Here is a 19,955-nt window from a genome sequence, read left to right on the forward strand (position 1 = left end):
AAAATGTCACTGGTTGCATTTAAATGCACCCTGGAGTTTCACACTAAGTTATAATAAAAAGTTGCATCTGTGTTCTTCACTTATCTTGTGATTAAAAATCCAGAGTTCATCCAAAACTGCGACAAGATCTTTGAAAATGTTGTCTGAAAACCATACTGGTCTTGAATGGTACAACGGTGATTAAAAGGTTGCTTAAATGTTATTTCTGGTTGGATTACTTGCAACTTGCATGCACTGGGAAACCAGTCCTCTCGGTTTCTCAAAGAAAATAAACTCTCCTTGACGTTTTAAGCCTTATTTCTTGGAAAACAGTTGCTCAGATGCACATCAACAGCATATCATTTGCTACGTTTCATTATCCACACTTGGGGGTTATGTCAGTCAGGTTTTTGCCACTTAGGTTCATTCTGTCATTTGTTTGTTACTGGCTTACTTTGAGTTTTTCATTTGGTCAGCTAAGGGCCAGAGGCCAGAACAACAGAGCTCTCTGGTTTATTCTAAAGAAACGGGAAAGAGGTCCACAGAATACAGACTGGTTTTTACCAGGGACGGCTGATTTATCATTTCTGGCTTTGGCATTTTTCCTTTCTAATGTTTGAGTGAGAATAGAACTGGAAGAGAACAGAGGCTTAATATTTAATCTCTTTAAATGTATTTAGAGCTCAGATTACACAATAACAAATCCCAACCGATTTGCCAGGCAAACAAGTTATAAATCAATATCTAATTAATGAGGAGAGTATAAATCACTGCAGGCCCTCATTTAAATCAATAGTGGTATTTCCTCCAAGTGATTATGGCAACATGCCCCCAATCTGCCACCAACTGTTGATTTGCTGACACTGCAGCTACATATGCTGTGCCATAGCAGAACATAATTAACATGTTCACCTGATAGAAATAAAATAAAGAAAGAATGGACAAGTATTTGTTTATTTTGCCCTTTAGAATTACAAGCAAATCTGGACATTTAGCAAGATTACATCTTCAACATAGTCTAATTTATTTGTACTTTCTGTTCCTCACCTCTAATATGATTTCAGCTATCTGCAGCTCATCTCTTATTGAACCATCTGAATGCTAAATAATTTGACTACTGTCCCTTTTTCCCCAAGCCATAACCATCCACATATTACATTGTGCAAAACCTCTTTCCCCCGCTCCTTTCAGGCAGTCAGACAGGAAATGTGCAGTGAGAAGGGTGAAAGACAAATATCTCAGTACATTTATTTCTAACTGGGCTGGTGACGTGCTATATCTTTAGCAACTCAAGAAGTCCATGCAAGTAAATAAATCAAAACAAATAAGTCCATAACTTAAATCATGTATAATAAAATGGAATTTCACAAGAGATAATCATAAAAAAAAAAACAAAAACAAAAAAAAACTTGCAGAACATAAAATGGAATTTCACAAGAGATAATCATAAAAAAAAAAACAAAAACAAAAAAAAACTTGCAGAACAGGTATTCAAACCAAGTAAAATCACTTAAATATGTCATTTTACATAAGCAATCCTATTATCCGTCAGTGCCAGTTGATGTTGGTGGGTTTAATCCTGATTTATGGTGTATAAAAATAGATACCAAGGTATTGGACAACAAATACTTGATGATGGGTAAAGAAAAAGGGCTCTCTCAAGACTTTCACTTGTTGTTGCTAAACAATACATCATAATCTGAACATAAACTTTATATAATTTATCCATAATCCATCCACAACCAGGTGCTAAGATTCCTGACAGAGGAATAATATTTATGCCAGCTCACTCCACAAAGCTACACTGCTGAAGAGAAGAAGAGAAGATCAAGTAAATTTATTGTGCAGCAGATCATTTGAACAAATCAGTAAAATATTGGGAGAACAGTACGGACAGATGAAAGGGCAAATTTGACTGGTTGTTTAATACTTTATTTGGAGGTAGAATATTGGTGAATATTTCCTCGAAAACGATGAGGTGTAGATTTGGGAGCATGTGGCATTTGCAGACTTTATCTAATTGTTGAAAGAGGGAAATATTCCGGTCTATTCTACTTAAGAATCTCACGATGAAACAAATCTGGATGTTGCAGCAGGAAAATAGACTTGACTTGAATTTAATTGTAAAAGAACTATAGAAAGAATCATCATACTGTGCAAAGAACGTCATCAGAACCTTCAGTATTTTAAGACATTTTGTGTTAAATAATGGGCCGAAATCACATCTAAGCTTATCCACATAGGAGATGTGTTGTAGTTTTACTGCACAAAATCTATTGAATCTCTTATTAGTTAAAGATTCCTTGTATATTTATTACTTGAGTTATAACAGATGTCACTATCCTCATCGAAAAAATGTTTCAGATGAAAACATTGTAAGTGCTTTCTTTTTTTTGTTTGTTTTGTTTTACACTGGAAATTACGCACACGTGCTTCCGACCTGTGAGTCCACCCTCCACTTGAGCTGGATAGTGAATAGTTACAGCCATGGTATTTCCGTGGATCAAAAACACATTTTCAGTCACTGAATAATAAATTGCAAGCCAGGGTTAAGCTAAGTTCATGAGCCAGATTTAGGTGAAGCTCTTTCCTTGTCCTCTTAACCATTCAAATAAATGTGTGGGATTAATCATAACTTATCTTGCCCATGTAGCAGAGAAAGATTTTGAATGCACATCAATCTAATATGGGATTTTCGTCATTTAAAAAATGTGCAGTGAACTGTAATTTATATCTGAGCTGTGTATATTTTATTTTATTCAGGATGATTTAAACGAAAGCCATCATTGGCACGGCATGACACGTGTCGTTCCTTCCTCGTCCCCTTTTTTGATTTGTGTTTTCCCTTAAACATACGTTTTTGATTGTTTAGTAGGTCTGGGACACAAAAAGTGTTTTGAAAGAGATGCTTTTTTATGAGTGAGGAGAAATCAGCCTGCTTTATGAATTCATTTTCACAAAACAAAAGCACACACCATCCTTTGCAGCAAGAAGGTTCTGGGTTCGATTCCCGGCCCGGTCTTTCTGCGTGGAGTTTGCATGTTCTCCCTGTGCTTGCGTGGGTTCTCTCTGGGTACTTCCTCCCACAGTCTAAAAGCATGAATGTTAATTGGTTTCTCTAAATTCTCCTTAGGTGTGTGTGTGTGTGTGTGTGTGTGTGTGTGTGTGTGTGTGTGTGCGCACGTGCGTGCATGTGTGTGTGCATGGTTGTCTCCATTTCTGTTAGCAAAGTGCATTTTAAAATGACTCGTGTGCTTTGAACAATAAAATATTTTCTTATTTATTTACCTTTCATACTTTAAGCATTTCTGTTCTTTCTAGCTCTAATATATGATATTTGTCCTTCAAGATGCATCATGTGGGAAACATCGAGTTTAGTTGCAACGTTTTTATTTTATAAGGAACGAATGTGTTGTAGTTTTTCACATCTGTTTTGCACTACAGTGTAATCAGTAATATCTTATTTTGCATAATTCTGACAGGTGCATTGTCAAGATGTTATATACTTACACTGTACCTTAAGTGTCTTAAGTGGATTTGTAAATGTACGAGTGGCCAGCACTACACTTTGCAAGTAGGTGACAAATCCAAAAGCACTCTCAGACATCCATGGCCAGCAAGTCACCTGAACTAATGGAAATATTGCTCTGAGGCGAATAACAAGAGCAGATTTTGTCCTTCAGCCCACTCACATTCACATACAGTAACGATCCTCTGAGCAGCACGTCTGTAGGTTGTTTGCTCCCGAACACATGATTCATTCTCTACCATATCAGCCCCCACACGCTCCACCCTTGTACCCAGCTGCACAGAAGCATAATGGCCTTTTATCGATTCTCCTGTCTTTCATCGTCTTTCTTCTCTTTTTTTTTCTTGCCCTGTGCTCTGCAGTGCAATGAAAGGTGGTTAAGAAAAAGAAAAAAAAAAGATGCCGCATGAGGAGGGGGAAAGGGGTATGCTTGTTTTTTAACCTGGCCATCAAGGGTTCCAATGCATGTGTGTGTGTCAAAGTTAATTTGTTTCCATGTGCATGCAGATAAGTGGGTGGGTGTATGTGGAAGATGTGTTTGTATTAGTAAATAATGAAGCCATTTGAAGACGTGGATGTTTATCAGTGGTTGTGTTCAAATTGAATTCATGAATAAGATATGCTTGTCACATATCTGCAACACCAGAAGAGAATTGAGAAGCCACAGCGAATATGTTGTCGACTTCTCTGACTAAAGCATGCATACCTGTTTTGTCCCGTCACACGTTGCGCAAACCTACAATTCATGGAAAATGTGGACAAAAAGACTGCTTAAAGTCATCAGTGGGATGAAGTTTGTTTATGTTGGCAGTATGGTACCTACAACATCAGTAGCTGGAGCTCATTAAGACCTTTTTTTTTGACTGTCGCTTCAGTCCTAATGGCTCATTAGGTAAAAGCAGACACTTTTCTTCAAACGTTTGGGCACAGAACACAGAGCCCATCGAGGACGATCATTTACAGTGCTGTGAAAAAGTTTTGCCCTTTTGCAATTTCTTCTGTTTTTACTTTTTGTCAAACGTACTTGTTTCAGATCATAAAAAAAGAAAAAAAATCTTGGTAAAACCAGACATGGTAGCTAAGGTGAAGCCCGTTTTTTTTTTTTTTTTCTAATGGTGGCTTTATTTATTAAGGGACAAATTTGTCCAAACCATCTTTGTGAAATTAAATTAGTAATTACCTGTAACTGGTTGTGTCACTCTTGTAAGGTACAACTGCAAACAAGCTTTTGCAAAACCTATTGAAAACTTTTTAATCTCCTCGTCTTTAGTCAATTATTTTAATTTAGCTACTTCTCTACCCATTCCTTTATTTTTATTTTTTTTGTATTTTTGCTTTATGTCCTTTTCCTTTGTAACACACAGATTGTTGTCATCATAATCTGACATAACTGTCAGAGCTCCAAACAATTGTACAAAACACAAAAGCATTTTTTCCCTCATTAACACAAAAAGAGAGCATAGTGAGGAGAAAACCACTGGCTCAGTAGTTGGCAGCCTTCAAACTGGCATCGTAATATGACAAATTTATTGTTCTAAATGAAACATCTGGCTATATGCAATTTAAGAGACTCCGCTGTATTTCATTTTCTTTTTTCTTTCTTTATTTTTTTTTTTTTTTCAAATGTGCACCATTTGTGGCCCAAAGTTCAAGCTGTAGGAGTAAAATCAGTTTAAGTACAAACTACAACTACGCTGGACTTTAAGACCAACTTTTCATTGCAATAAATTTGTTTTGTAAAACCTACATAAACAATGTCATGATGAAAATTGAAATACACAAAGAAACAGCAAAACCCCTCACACATTGTGCTTGTTGGAACAGCCGGTGTTTTCCTGTTGAAAGGCCAAAACACATCCACACATTGGGTTTAAAATTCCCGCAATAAACTACAAGTTACACATTTGAAAATAATATACATCTAATAAATACAGTTTTAAAAAGCGGGACTCATATGTGAAATACTATTTCCTTCGATATTTTCATGAAACACTAATATTTTTTTTAAATTCCTGCGGATGGAATAAAGAAATCATTTGTGAGCAAAAGTTTTGTACTTTTGAGAATTCCTTTAGGGGATTTTGTTTGCTCTCATTCTGTTCTTCACAGTTTTATAATTATACTGGTTTATTCAGTAAACAACAAAGGAACAAGGTGCAAGGAAGAAGCAGCCAAACACAGTTAGTTGTCATTTTTCCTCAAAAGAAAGAAAAAAAAAATAAAAAAATAACAGAATAATTTTTATTGTTAGACGGGAAGCTTTTTATTTTCATTTGAGCCTTAAATCACATTTATTTTACCGTAGAAACAGTTTGAGGATAACAAAAAGCAACACTCTGAGTGAACAAAGCGAAATCTGAAGACAAGTGCGCCTCTGCCTTTTAAACAGCTATGCCTCTTGATAGCCTTTCTTTGAGCTAATGACGTGCAGGATCCACTGTTACACCAAATCTTCTGACAGACAAAGCACTGGGAGCACAAGGATTACCAGCCGTTGTCTTAATTGATCTCATTATCTTTTCCCCGCTCCTCTGTACGGCCTTTCACTCTCGAGTATATCTTGTGATATCTTTTAAATGACGGCAATTTACTTGAACATATCATTGTCATTCTATTTTATATGCATTTTTTTTATCTCTCTCTTTATGCTTGAGATGTTGCTGCAGGAGAGCTGCAAAGAAACAACTCCAGTTTGATTCCACTTCACTTAAGCCGTCTACGAAAGGAAGTCATGTTCCTTTAATGTTTGGTTGTACGTTCTAAAATATATCATGCATCGTTTTACCGTGTTGGTAGAGAGGTAACATATGCTTAGGTACCATTTTGAGATGTTTTAAGAAAAGAACACTGAACTTATGATTGTATGTTTATATGCATCAGAAGAGGCCCGGCTTTTGCAGAACCGATTTTTAAATCGGTAAATACAGCATCTTACTGGGCAGTTTTTCCTGTTTGGATGTAGCTGTGAGACAAGTACTGTCAGCAAGCTGTCCACAACATGTCATTGCCATTTTTCACACTTCTTCTCAATCGATTGGTGGAAAGAAAAATAATATTTACTTGGTGCCAAAGACCTTTAAGCAGGGAGTAAAAACACCCTTTTTGCTTTATACCATCTCTGTGAAAGTAAATATTACCACTGACAGCTACCTGCCATTTTCTGGGCTACTTGAGCATGTTTCAAAGGGGCACTTCATGTGAAGGGTCTCAGATGGTGACTATTTACTATAATTGCAGAAGATGGGACCTTCAAATACGTGGCATTTAAAGGTTGTCTTTAAGTTTAAGGGCACAGTCTTGCAGCTTTTTTTCCCCAGTGTTTCTTGTCTGTGACTTTATGTACTGAAACAAAACTTCTCTTTCAGACATTCTACCAAATCCACTTTTTTCTGCTCCAACTTGAGGACAACAGGGTTCCAGTTTTCAAATGTTAAAAAACATTATGTTTACAGGAATGGGAAGTAATAGTTGTAACACATTTTGAAACAGCTAAACTATAAAATATGTCTTGTATATAGCCAGTAGTTAAACCAAATGTTCTTTATGTCCATTTCCTTCTTAATTAGATTTAGCCATTGGTTTGCTCAAGATTCCTACAATATGGTAGGCTTGAGCATAAAATGCTTCATGGTATACAAAGATTATTTACTATTTGAAATGTCGAACATAATCTGATCATATTTCTGTTACAACAGAAAAGCAGAAGTTACTTTGGATAAAAACAAACGTCTGCCAGAATAATGATTTTATTAGGTTCTATGTAAATGAAGGATGTGTGTTTTTTGTGTGTGATTTCTGATGATGCACTATGTTTACATAACTGGGTACACTTGAAGAGAAAAGGTACAGTTAATACCTGGCTGACATGAGAGGATATAAAAGGGAAAATCGTAACAATTTTTTTTTTTTTTTAGCAGATTTGTGGTTGTCACTTTCTTTCTTCTGCAGCCTCAATTGCCACTCCACACTGCCTGATTTATTTAGCCTTAGTCAGCTCATGGAACCTTGTCTAATGTGTACCGATGTTTCCCCTTGTGTTTCTCTGCAGGACACTGAGATCCTGAACACGGCCGTCCTCAATGGGCGCACAGTTGCTGTTCCTGTTAAGGTGGTCACTATAGGGACAGATGGTGCTGTGTCAGATGTTACGGAGTCAGTGGAGTGCAAGTCAACAGACGAACAGGTTATCAAGGTTAGTGTGTCGTGAAGCTCCTGGTTTCACCTTCGTTTATAGCCAAGGAATTTTTTTTCAAAAGCGATCAGAAGGAGTTACAGATTACACAATAGGACAAAGGGTTACAGTGTTTTAACTCGTACATAAAAATTGCCACAGGTGTTTTTTTTTAATTATTATTATTTATTATTTAACGATTTTTAACAATTGGCAAGCTAATTTTTCAGCGAATAACTACAGTACGTTTAAAACTAAATTGCCAAAACACCTTTATACTAAATGTTCAGCTTCTGGTAAGTAAATGAGAGGAATTTGTAGCAACCTCTTAGCAACAATGGGAATGGAAACACTATTTAAATGCATTCTTTGTTGTCTAAAATGTGTTTTATCTCCATTTGTTCAGATGGTGTTTTATTCTTGAATACTCTGTCTTAGCAACCAGGAAACAGCTTTTGACTGCAACACTGTGGTTTCCCCTAGTCCATTTTTAAGATATCAAATGATAGAAAATGTCTGGTCAGTTTCCCTGACAACAATTCATAAATTTCTAGTATCTACCATCTACATGCACTGAAAAGACATCCCAATGCAAAATCTGTAATGTTCAATCTGTGCTTAGATTTATATCGATTGGCCATTAGATTTCAGAAACAGCCATGTCTGAAGATAATTTATAAAATATATTTATATATAGTTAAGCAGAATGTTTCTAAAATGTATAAAAGTCTGTGATAGGTCAAGTTATTTTGTTTCTCTTAATCTTCAGTCTGATAATGTCAACTTCATTGTAGTTCTTAGAAGCCGTGATCTTTTCTCCAAACAAGGCACAACAATAGCTTTGATATCTATAAAACTATCTGCACGTGTCCTGTGAAACTTGCACTCTCTGTCAACATTTATTTTGGTGTGCTTGCATTTCCCAAGGCAACTTGCATGTTTTATAAAGTCAGCCTACCAGAACAGAGCCTACTCACACTGTCCACACAGGGCGATAATGTAGCTACCCAGGCAGAAAAACAACGGTTGCTTTCAAAATAAAAGTAGCATAATTTTGCCAACTATTTTAAAGATCATTTTAATTTGCATACAATTTCAGAAAACTAATTGAAAGAATGTCCTGATTCTACTGGTTTAACTTGAATTGTCACAATATATTTGTTTTTATTTATTTACTTATTTGCTGAAATATAAACTATGGTTGCTTGTTCCCTGTAGAAATTCATCAAAACTCACTTTTACTTGCAACACAAAGTGTTCTATGCCAGCCGGTCTTGTTTTAGTAGACCGTGCCCCATCTCAGTTAAAAAAAACTCACTTGATCTCACTGTCAAAAAGCTGTATTCATGCTATACCCACCAGTATGCTGACTATTACTTGCAAAGATCAAATGAGTGAAGCTCAGTTCAAGTCAAGAAAAACTTTGAAAGACCTTCAAGAAAACCTACAAAACTTTTGCCCAGAAGCACTGTGAAAGATTACAGGGTCGTCTGGCTTCTCGGAGGCAAAATACTTATGTAGATATATATATATAGCGATAAATATGTAGTATAGATGATCAAAGAGGAGAGAAGCGACAGGGCACATCTCTCAGAGGGTTTCATTATCCACCGAAATGATACCACACATTGTGATGTTGACCTTGTGGGCCAGGGACCGGGCGCTCCAGCAGCTCACACATTTGCTTTTGGGAGCAGTAAGCAGCACCCCGCGTTTTACAACTAATATCAAAGGAATCTCAAAATAACACAGTTTTTGATCTTATTGTATCCCGACAAATCACTGTTTTATTTAGAGTTTGAGAGTAAACTCTCTTTCTAAATCAGAACGGATCCTCTTTAGCTCTCTCTATGGGTGTCTGCACTACACTTGGCTTTTAATCAACAGTGATAAAAATAATTCTTTTTTCGTGTCTTTTAACTAGAAATAGTAAGATGATATTGTCTGACACGTGATACATTTGTAAGTAATAATATATATTTTTTCTAAGCTTAATAATAACTTCAGTCTGGAGCTACCCCCTCATAATTCTCAGTTTGTTACTTAACTGAACTTTATACCAAGAAGCATGTCTTTTACAGAGGTAACTCTTCTTTTTGTACTAATTTTAAAATAGGGTGAAATGCAATTTATTCTCACTGGGTTCTCAGAGATATTTTTAATATAGATTTGCCCTCAACACATGGCCCTGTGCTGTACGGCACGCCGATCAGAACCTTAATTTAGTTTTAGCCAGTTGTCTTAAAGTCATTGATTCATTCATCCATTCATGCCTTTGTAATGATTGGTAAGGTACAAGACTGGCTACACACTTAATATTGTCCACAGATTTGCGTGTGTGTGTGTGTGTGTGTGTGTGTTACCACTGATATAAGAGGTAGAGAGAAATTGAGTTTCACTTTTTAATGTACAGCAAAATATGGCACAATCTCTGTTCAATATTTAAAGCTATCACCTAAAATGCCCTTAATAGGAACAATATTTCAATGCATCTCGAGTGCAATAACACAGCTGAGGAAAATTGGAGATTTTCTGTTAAAAATTGTTTGAAAACCTTCAAACGATCAAGAGGCAGATAAAGAAGATTCACTTCTTTCTTTTTAAGCCTTAAAAGACACAAATAAGAACGGAGACTCTGAAGGACTAATTGAAAACAATTTTGGGTTCCTAATATCTATTATAATCCTTATTTTTTTTAATCAAAGTGATTTCATCCATCGACATAAAGTGGGTAATAACTACAAGACGTAAAATTTCAGTGTCATTATTTTCGTGTACAAATTGAAAATCGTCATGGTGATGATTTATGACATTGTAAATAGATTGTTTTGTAACAAGGGTGAAAGGGAAACACTTACCCCCCTTAATTTATAACTATTATTATCCACATTATTGTTTTACTGGTCACACATATGATGTAATTTTAATGAAGCACATAACACTTTTCCACCATGACAGTGACGTCTACTTTTAAACTGTTAAGTCCCAAAGACAGTAAAATGTACATTCAAAGCGTATTTTTCTTGAAGAAGCTTTAAGAAGCAGTTTAACAGGTGCTTGGAAATGTAACAATATGTAGCACTGTGCAGGGAATCCCACATAATACGACCTTACATCAGTTAGGATAAGATCAACTTGAATAACAAAATCCTATTTAATATATGAACCAGCGCAGTGACTCTTGCATAGGTCTAGTTAGAAACATCTAAATTATGCAGTTTTATTTATGTCCTTTATTCGACTTTGGCTTAATAAAGCACAATTTCTAAAGTTTTAAATATCCCCACAGCTTTCATATTACTTTTAATCACTAATTAGGTTTCAACATGCGCGAGGTTTGGGTAATGCTCACTTTACTGACGATAAAAGTCGATGAGTGGGAGAGAATAAGGAAGGAGTAATGAAAGTGAGGAGGAGGAGAAGCTGACAGACACAAAGCTGTCAGTTTTGTTCCTCAGAGAGACGGGATGATCTCGCACCATTCGAGAGTTAAAGCTGCCAAGTTGTACGCAAAGACGGATGACAGTTTTCTTTTGACTGGTTTGTTAGAAAGAGGCGATTGTTACTACTAAGGATTTGTGCTGAAATTAACAGTTGTGCCAATCACGTTTGTGACGGGTTTATAGATTAAAAGGATTACAATGAGAGAGAAAATTCTGCCAAAACATTGAGAATACCCTGTATTGCAAATGTAGAACGTTCTCGTAAAGGTTATGCGAATGTTATAATGGGGCAATATTTACAATGTCTTGAATATACCGTTCTTCATGTTGGAACTTCATCTGAGTGGCTTTGATAGCTCATTGGATTTGTGCTTCATCCAGCTGGTCATTATTTAGTTCTGAGCATTTTGTTCTCTAGTTGGATGAAACAGGTTGGTGTCTTTGCAGGGCTCCATCTGTCCAGTTGGATCAAATTCCCGCTACTTGCCCATGTAATAATGCTTTTCACATAGACATGTATGTCACATCTACACATGATGCACCAGCGTCCATGCAAAAAGTACTTACTCAACACACCCAGTGTTGAACAACCCAAGCAAGCTAAATGAATAAAAGAAGTAAACTAATATGTAAAATAGTTGATATATAATTAATATATATATATAAGAGCTAACACTTTCTCAGCTGTGACTTTGACCAGAAAACCTCAAAACGTTGAGGTACTCACAGGTTTCGCCAACCCCAATGGTCCAAAAACGAACACACAGATATGAGAGAAACCAAAGAATGAGCTTCATGAATGCACCTAGTTTTCAAAACAAAGATAAAGAATGAACCTCTTGTTCATAATGGATGTTATTTCTGTTGAAGAGATAGTCTGAAGCAGATTTGTTTTTGTGTTGTTTTCTCTGTCTTCAGGTATCCGAGCGCTGCGATTACGTGTATGTCAATGGAAAAGAGACGAGAGGAAAGAAAAGGGTGACACTCAACTTCACCTACAGTTTTTTGAGCGCACAGCTGGAGATGAGTGTATGGATCCCCCGCCTACCGCTGCTCATAGATGTATCTGACCCCGAACTCAGTCAGATAAAGGGCTGGAGAGTCCCTGTTAGTGCTGGCAGCAGGAGGTAGGACATGGTTTTCTGTTGCATTATCACTGATCCCTCCTTCTTTTTAAAAAATGAAAACACTACAGGGCAAAGGAAGACGAGATAAAGCTTGGAAATAACGTCCTCACACAAACTTTATGGGATTATATCTACTATACAGCCAGGCATTAAAATATTATACAACGGTAAAATAGTTTCGAGCCAAGTGTTGTTTTTGTTCAGAAGAAATATCGGAGGAGTTCTGTGCTTGCATTAGGGGAATGTTTCATGACTTGGTTAACACAACAAAACAAATCAACAATCTACTGGTCTTGCAGACCTTTGAGGCGTAAAATGCAGCTGCAAAAGCAGCTCAGATGTATAATGAGTGTCAACAAACTCACTAGAGTGGTGTCCCAAAAAGTACTTATTAAAAAGAAGGAATACTGATTTGGATTATTAAGGAGCTTTGGCAATACCAGAAAGTAGTGAAAGCACAGCAGCCTGAATAGAAATATAGATTCTATTGAACAGTTCTGCTGAAACATTTAAATAAAATTAACAAATATATTATGTGGCAGTGGCACCAACTTTTTTCCAGGTATACTTACAGTAACTAGAAATCAAAGGGAAACATTTTTGAAGTGAGGTCATACACTCGGTTTTAAAATATGTGGCTGTTGAAGTGGTGATTGCTTCATTAAGTATTTTTGCATAGACAAACACATGAGGAGAAATATTACTTTACTTTTAGAATGTTTTTGAAACATTGCCGTGGTTTATTCACCCATTTTAAACTTCAATATAACCACAACCTCTGTTTGGAAAATAAATAAATAAATAAATAAATAGGCATTTGGCAATGTTCTGGAGAATAAAGGTTTATACAGTAAATTGTCATTGTAAAACAACATCAGTAATCCCAAGTACCATTTGAAAGTTTATTCACAAACATTTACGGAAGTTTTCCCAGGAATAGACATCCAAGCAGCTTAGTTTGTCATGCAGTGTTCTCAGAGATTGCACAATACCCAAGAGCTACATTGCAGACCTTACATAACTCTTGTAAAATGTGAAAGTTCATCGCAGGATAAAGATTACTTAAAAGGGATGCCTGGAGAATGACTCTTTTCCACTAAAATAACAGGACTTGAATGACTCGGGTTTAAAAAGTTGTGATTCTGAACACAATAAATATCAACAGACAGGCTAAAAACGAAACGAGTGTTTCATTGGAACTGTCAAAGTTCAGACCTCAGTCTGACTGACTATTAGAGCTGTGCATGAATGAATTTCTGCAAACCCCAATGAATCAAAGCCATGTTGTTGAGAGCACCGGGCTTAATGAGAGGTTTATATCCCACAGAATACAACCACCTCAAGAGTCTTTTCTGGACACTGGTGGGTCATGGGATGTATTTTCTTTCTTGTGTTTCATAAATAATGGCAATGTGGGGTCTGGTATGTGTGTTGGTACACAAAAGGTTAAACTTATTTCATTTTAGATGTTTGTAAGGACCAGATAATGTTTTTGTTTGTTTTTTTTTTTTCATTATATATTTTGTCTTTATATGTAAACCTTTAGTATGAATGACATTTTTCCAATGACTGTTTATGCCGAGTTAAGCAGTTTTGTAATGCAGCATTTTCTTGCTCATCAGCCAGTAAGCAACAATGCTGATGTTCATTTTCAGAAGTGAGCTCATATAAGCCAATATTTCGGTCTGGTTGTTGTTGTTTATATTGATTGAATTTTGAGCAAGCTAAGCATATATTAAAACCATCTGCAAAGATCACTAAATATTGCCAAATCTAGAGCGCAGCATTGAAGAGAAAATATGCTTTATACTATACTAACAAATGGAAACATTTTACAGATATAATTTAGGTCCTTTTTTAAAAAAAATCATACAATCTGAGGGGTCTCACAGCTACATGAAGAATGTATAGTTTTTGTAATTGAAAGAATGTATATAAGACAAGTAACTGAGAGAGTAACAATAAAATTACCAACATTGTCTGTCCGATCCAGGCAAGAGAAAGCTCACCCATTAAGTTAAAAAGGCCCTTCATTAAAGTCTAATACCTTGGCTGATGTGTCACTCAGTGTTAAAAACAGGCCCTGACCCCCATGTTTCTGCTGTCAGCCCCTAATGTCACCTCTATGTGGACTGCTGTCCCCTCAACTCAAGTGAAGGAAACGGGGAGGGGGATGCGGTAAAGACAGGTTAGGAAGTAAGCCAAGCCACTGGGCCACAACATGTTAACCTGTCAGCACGTTTTCTGCCTGACAAGCCATGCCTCATTAAACCTTTAAACCTAATAGAAACTGTCACGGTCATTCCCCCTGGCCACCTGACCAGCATGGAAGCAAGAAAAGCTTGGAGCATAGAGAATAAAAGGCGCAGGATGGAAGTGAACAAGGAGAAGTGAAGAAATTAAGCAAATTTTGGGTAAAATATGAGAGTCATGTCTGAAAATTGAGGACTTAATGACACCGACACTGTGGGAAACAACAAAAACATTAGATCACAGATAAAGTTGTTTGAAAGAAAGTTAGAATACGGAGCATCTATATTCCTGTGAAAAATGTTCAGACCCCTTACAGATTTCTAACGTATAAAAATCTCAGCGCAACAAAGAAATGCTGAGAACTGGCAAAAATAACCTGATGTAACACAAAATGTTATTTTTAAACAACTTGACCCTATGTGAAAAGTTATTGTCCTGTAAAAGGTGACTGTTCAACCTTGCGGCTTCCCACTAGACTGAGGATGTTTCTTTTCTCAAATGTTGTTAGTTCTACGGCAAGTCCAGGAGGACAAAACTGTGTTTCACCAATCCTTAAAAAAGCAGGAATGATTTTGTTTTACATGTTTAGTTTCTTTACATTGGGGCACGATGTGTTGCCTTTAGAGTGATTTTAATGTTCTCTGTGTTTATCAGGCAGCTGATATTTAAAATTCTTTATTCAGCAGTAATTGAGTAGGGTTAATTACAGTTAGATCAGGAATAATCACAGTTAATCATTTAAGAAGTGGGGGGATTAATTGTTCATATTGAGCCAGGTTTGTTTGGATAGTCTGTTATCCTTAATGAATGAAATTGGCATTTGAAAGCTTCTCTTTGTCTGAAATTAAAATGAGTTAATTATTCTAAAATGCTTAAGACTGACGACAAAGCAGAAATGGCTGATATTTTTAATGGCTCAAATAATGTTTGATGTTGACATTAGCAGTGAAACAATACTACATACACAACTCAACCAAATGGAGATTTGTGGGCAAAATGTGTGCCCTCTAGTCATTTTAAGCATTTTTATTTTCCTAACCTACCTCCTGAAAAGGGATAATTTATCTTGCATCAAATGTAAGGTGTACCTTAAATCTGTTCCAAAATTCAACCGTAGGTTGTGAAAATGCTTTCAGTAGAGGAATTTTAATTTGCTACAACACATGCTTTCCGAGATGGCTGTATCTGCAAAGCATTTGCCGAGGGCCAAATAAATGGCAGACATACTGAGCAATATCAGTTGCCCTTTTAAAGAAAATGAAAAAGCAAGCTAGGCAGCAGTTTTCCTCTGCAAGTTGATTTTAATAGATTTAAAAAAAAAATAAAAAAAAAACTCTGCCAGAGTAGCTTTTGAAAAGCCAGGCAAGCATGCAGAAAAACATGATTTGCAAGCATCCAGTCGATCAGCTTTTAAAAAGACATCTTTAGGTATGCAAATCCTCTGCTACTATGCTTTATAACTCAGAATCGACTTGAAATACATTAATGGTGTCTAACATTCATCTGCTTAACTAATTAACTAAAAAAATCAAATCCATTTCTCTTATTTTGCCACATAGATACGAGAGAGTCACCGATGACAACGATGGTGCCTATGGACAAGAAGAGAGGACAGAGAATGCGTGTGTAGCCCAGTACCAGAGCACCTCTCTGCATGTCCTCACACAGTTTGTTACAGATGCAGGGGACTTTAGAGGAGCCATGGAAGAGGGCAGACCGGGTCAGCAAAACTTCCTGCTGGGTACAGACTGGCATGTGGATGTCACGCAGCTTGTCAAGGAGTCTCTCAGGGTGCAGGACCCGACGATCGCCGAGCTCCTGGAGAGTCAAGTGCTAATTGGACTGAGTTCTGGAACCACCAAACTGCAGGTAGTGTGAGTAATAGTTTCGTGTTGAGTTTTTATTTTATTTTATTTTTTTTTGCGGATGATCCAGCTTGTAAGACAATACATGAGTTTTGCTAAACAAGAACAAGATGATATTTATTTTGGCAATACTAATGGGAAAACTAGGAATAAGAATACTATATACTATGTTTTCACAAGCGTAGTACAATGTTTGCAATAATTGTCGACAAACTTCATATCTGCCACTCTGGAGAACCTGCAGAGCAGAGCAATAACCAGGGACTACTGGAGCAACAATTTGTTTGATGCACAGAGTCATTTCATGCAAAGCAGAGTTTCTGATGTGGCAATCTGAGATAAAGAGATTAGATGAAACATTTCAACATTTTTAAGTCATGATCACCAATTACAATGAATAAATGCGCTGTGTAAACCTTCTCTCCGCTCTGAATTTCCCTATGAAATTCCCCTGTACTCCACACTCTGTTGTCAAGACGGGCATAATGCATAAAGTTTTTGCTTTGCATTTCAGATGTACTTATTTATAGTAGGAGACCAAGTCTTTAAGATTTTTGAAAAAATCTGCCAGCCTCCCGTCATTTGGTCTCCAATATGTAGGCTTGTGTCTATTCACTATAATCACTAATTACCATTAGTGATACTATGGGATACAAAGGCCACTTTACCAAATTTAGATCACTTTTAACTTCCAAGCTTTTGTGTGTTCAATGCATATTCTTGCATGATTAAATGCAGTTAGACACCTTCTGCTCTGAGAAATTCATGTGCTACACAATTTAAATTATTAGTGAGAACAAATATACATAAAATTTCTATACTCCACATCCTTAAAACGTAACACTTGATAGGATTTGATCAGTATGTCTGTGTGTTGTGTTTTTACCATTTTATTTTTTCGGTGGCATGCATGCTTGTTCCACCGTCGACTATTTGTCCTCGCTGTTAATTTGTTGCGGAAATGGATTCTCATCAAAAATGTCATCAATAGTCTCCATATTTTATTTTTCGGCATCAATAAATGATTTTTTTTTCTGTAAAACAAGGAGTTTTACAGCATGACCTTAACATTTTTACTTCTCAACACCAACCTGAAACTTTTCACCCTTAATAATGCAGTAGCTGGTGTAAAAAGAAAATAATATAGCTGTCCTATAGTCATCCTCAATCTGAATTATTTTGTCCTTTAGGTCTCTTTGCTACTATAAAGAACTTTAAATCTTTGACCCTGTAAACTCTTTTTATGTTTGAACTGTATATCTTAAAATAAACACACCAACTTTAGTGCTGTGTTTTCCAACCTTGTTCTTTGAAAACACTGGTACACTCGCATACATGCACAACAACGGAAACAACAGTTTCCATCACTTTATTGCCACCACTTTCCAAAACTATCAGTGACACTGCTTTTATGAAAAGCAGTCACCTTGAGGTCTAGACAGGAATGAGATGTAAGATGTGACGTTCATGTCAGTGTTTTACAGGCTTCTGTTCTTTACTGCTGTGTTGAAGGCTGTCTCCAACATGAACATTGTCCCGAATAGCAGAGATTGTTAAAGATCGCGTTTATTCTGCCTGAACGCAATAACAAGTGTTCTGATTATCAGAAACTTGTTATATGAGGACTCGTGAAAAATCTTATATGGCTGTGATTGAAGTTGAAGGTGAGCAAGCTTGTGACCTTAGCTGAGTTATATGTTGGAGTTGGAAGTATAGTGTCTAAAATTCATGGCTATTTATTCATCAGCATTTGGAAAACAACCCTAAAGGGAATATTATGGAGTGTTTGCATGTTCTAAATATGATAGATTTTAATTTGAAAGAACAGAAATTTGTTCAGAAGTGAATTTTTGGCATAAAACCTTCTTTGTATGCTTCATTTTTGCAGAGGATAGTTGCTTATTTAACCACATAGTTTAATTTAAGAAGGTTTATCTTATTATCTGCTGATTCCATTCAATTTACTTATTTTTTGCCACTGATTAGTCGTAGTTTGAATGTCCCTGGTCTATCAAATCCTAAAAGAACAGTACCAGGAACAACAGCTTAAGCAAAAGAGTTTGTAAACAGGTGGAAAGGGGAAGCATTTTACCTTTTTTAGAATGTGAAAGTGCATCTTCTTTCAATTATAAAATATTGCACATGTGATTAAAAAAGGTTATAAGATGCGATCTAGTTTGCACCAGAATTCAACATAATTTTAATTTATTCTCCGATGTTAAAGACAAATTGTACACTGTCATTAAGTGCTTTTCTGAAGTTAAAACAAAATGGACAAGCTGTTATGAAGAAATAAGTATGTTTTCCTGTTTCTTACAATTTTTGTAGAACAAGTAGCACTCAGGCACTGCTAATCAAATGGNAAAATGGACAAGCTGTTATGAAGAAATAAGTATGTTTTCCTGTTTCTTACAATTTTTGTAGAACAAGTAGCACTCAGGCACTGCTAATCAAATGGGCTTGATTAAATGATTCATAAATGAAAGCGCTTCTATAGAGACAGCAGTTTGGGCATTTTGCTGGTCTTGTGAGTGCAGGTGAGTAACACAATATCAAAGTGGACACACATCCCTAGTTGCCTTAGGAAAGCAATCATTGTCCATTAATTGTAGATGGATTAACAAACCATAAATCCATCATTCTACAGAGAGACAGATAATTCACATGTAGAAATGATTTAAGACATTTCCCAGTCCTTCTTGGAACGGATGCCTCAGTAAATCTACCTCAGGGTCAGTGCTGAAGGACGTTGCTAAAAACTTGAGCTTTACAACTCAGGTAAAATGTTACATGTAAAAGTTTGTAGCAATGCAATTAGAGCAACGTTGAGCAAGTCTTTATCTAAATATAGATTTATGTTATGTACTAATTTACTGTATGAAAACATACAGTTCAAACAGGTATTACTTTTTTCCATGACTAGTTAAAATAAAAAGATTAGCCTTGATCACACAGAATCTATTTAGCAGTTATTTATAGTTTGATCATAATATGTTGCAATTTTGAGATCTCTTTTACAAAAAGAGAAATGACTGTTTCACAAGAGTATATTTGTTTGATTAGCTTACAAACTTAAATAAATATCATCATAATTTAAAACTGCAACTTGTACTTGCTTTGTTTGATATTCAAATCTGATGATCTGAAACATTTAAGTGTGACAATAAAGAAAAAAATCTAAGGGTGGAGGTGAACACTATATACATATATGTGTGTAAGTGTATATATACATGTATAAATGGACTGAACTTATATAGCGCTTTATCCAATCATTTTTGACCACTCAAAGCGCTTTACACTAGAGTCACATTCACCCATCTCCACTCACAAACACACACATTTATACAGGTGCCTTGCCCAGGGGCACATCAACATGTGGCAGGAGGAAGCTGAAATCGAACTGGCAACCTTCCGATTGCAAGACGACTACTTTACCCACAGAGCCACAGTCGCCCCCATACACATATATTTCTATATATATATTCAGCTCAAAATGAGTGTGGGGGATTTAACCAAAATCAGGTGTGAACCAGGGATATGAAGCTAAACTCAGGCAAAGAGAAAGATGGCAAACAACTCAATGTTAAA

General features: G+C 36.2%; 1 protein-coding gene across 1 annotated transcript in view; it reads left to right on the forward strand.

Annotated features, from left to right (window-relative positions):
• Nucleotides 1–19,955, forward strand: part of LOC103147499 (transmembrane protein 132C-like) — a 153,273-nt gene that overhangs the window by 126,911 nt on the left and 6,407 nt on the right. The window contains exons 6-8 of the mRNA XM_007565883.2: nucleotides 7,557–7,700; nucleotides 12,041–12,249; nucleotides 16,062–16,371. Coding sequence (XP_007565945.1) covers nucleotides 7,557–7,700; nucleotides 12,041–12,249; nucleotides 16,062–16,371 — 663 coding nt within the window. The remainder of the gene's footprint in view (nucleotides 1–7,556; nucleotides 7,701–12,040; nucleotides 12,250–16,061; nucleotides 16,372–19,955) is intronic.

Source organism: Poecilia formosa, unplaced genomic scaffold, assembly GCF_000485575.1.
Source record: "Poecilia formosa unplaced genomic scaffold, Poecilia_formosa-5.1.2 Scaffold6, whole genome shotgun sequence".
NCBI lineage: Eukaryota > Metazoa > Chordata > Actinopteri > Cyprinodontiformes > Poeciliidae > Poecilia > Poecilia formosa.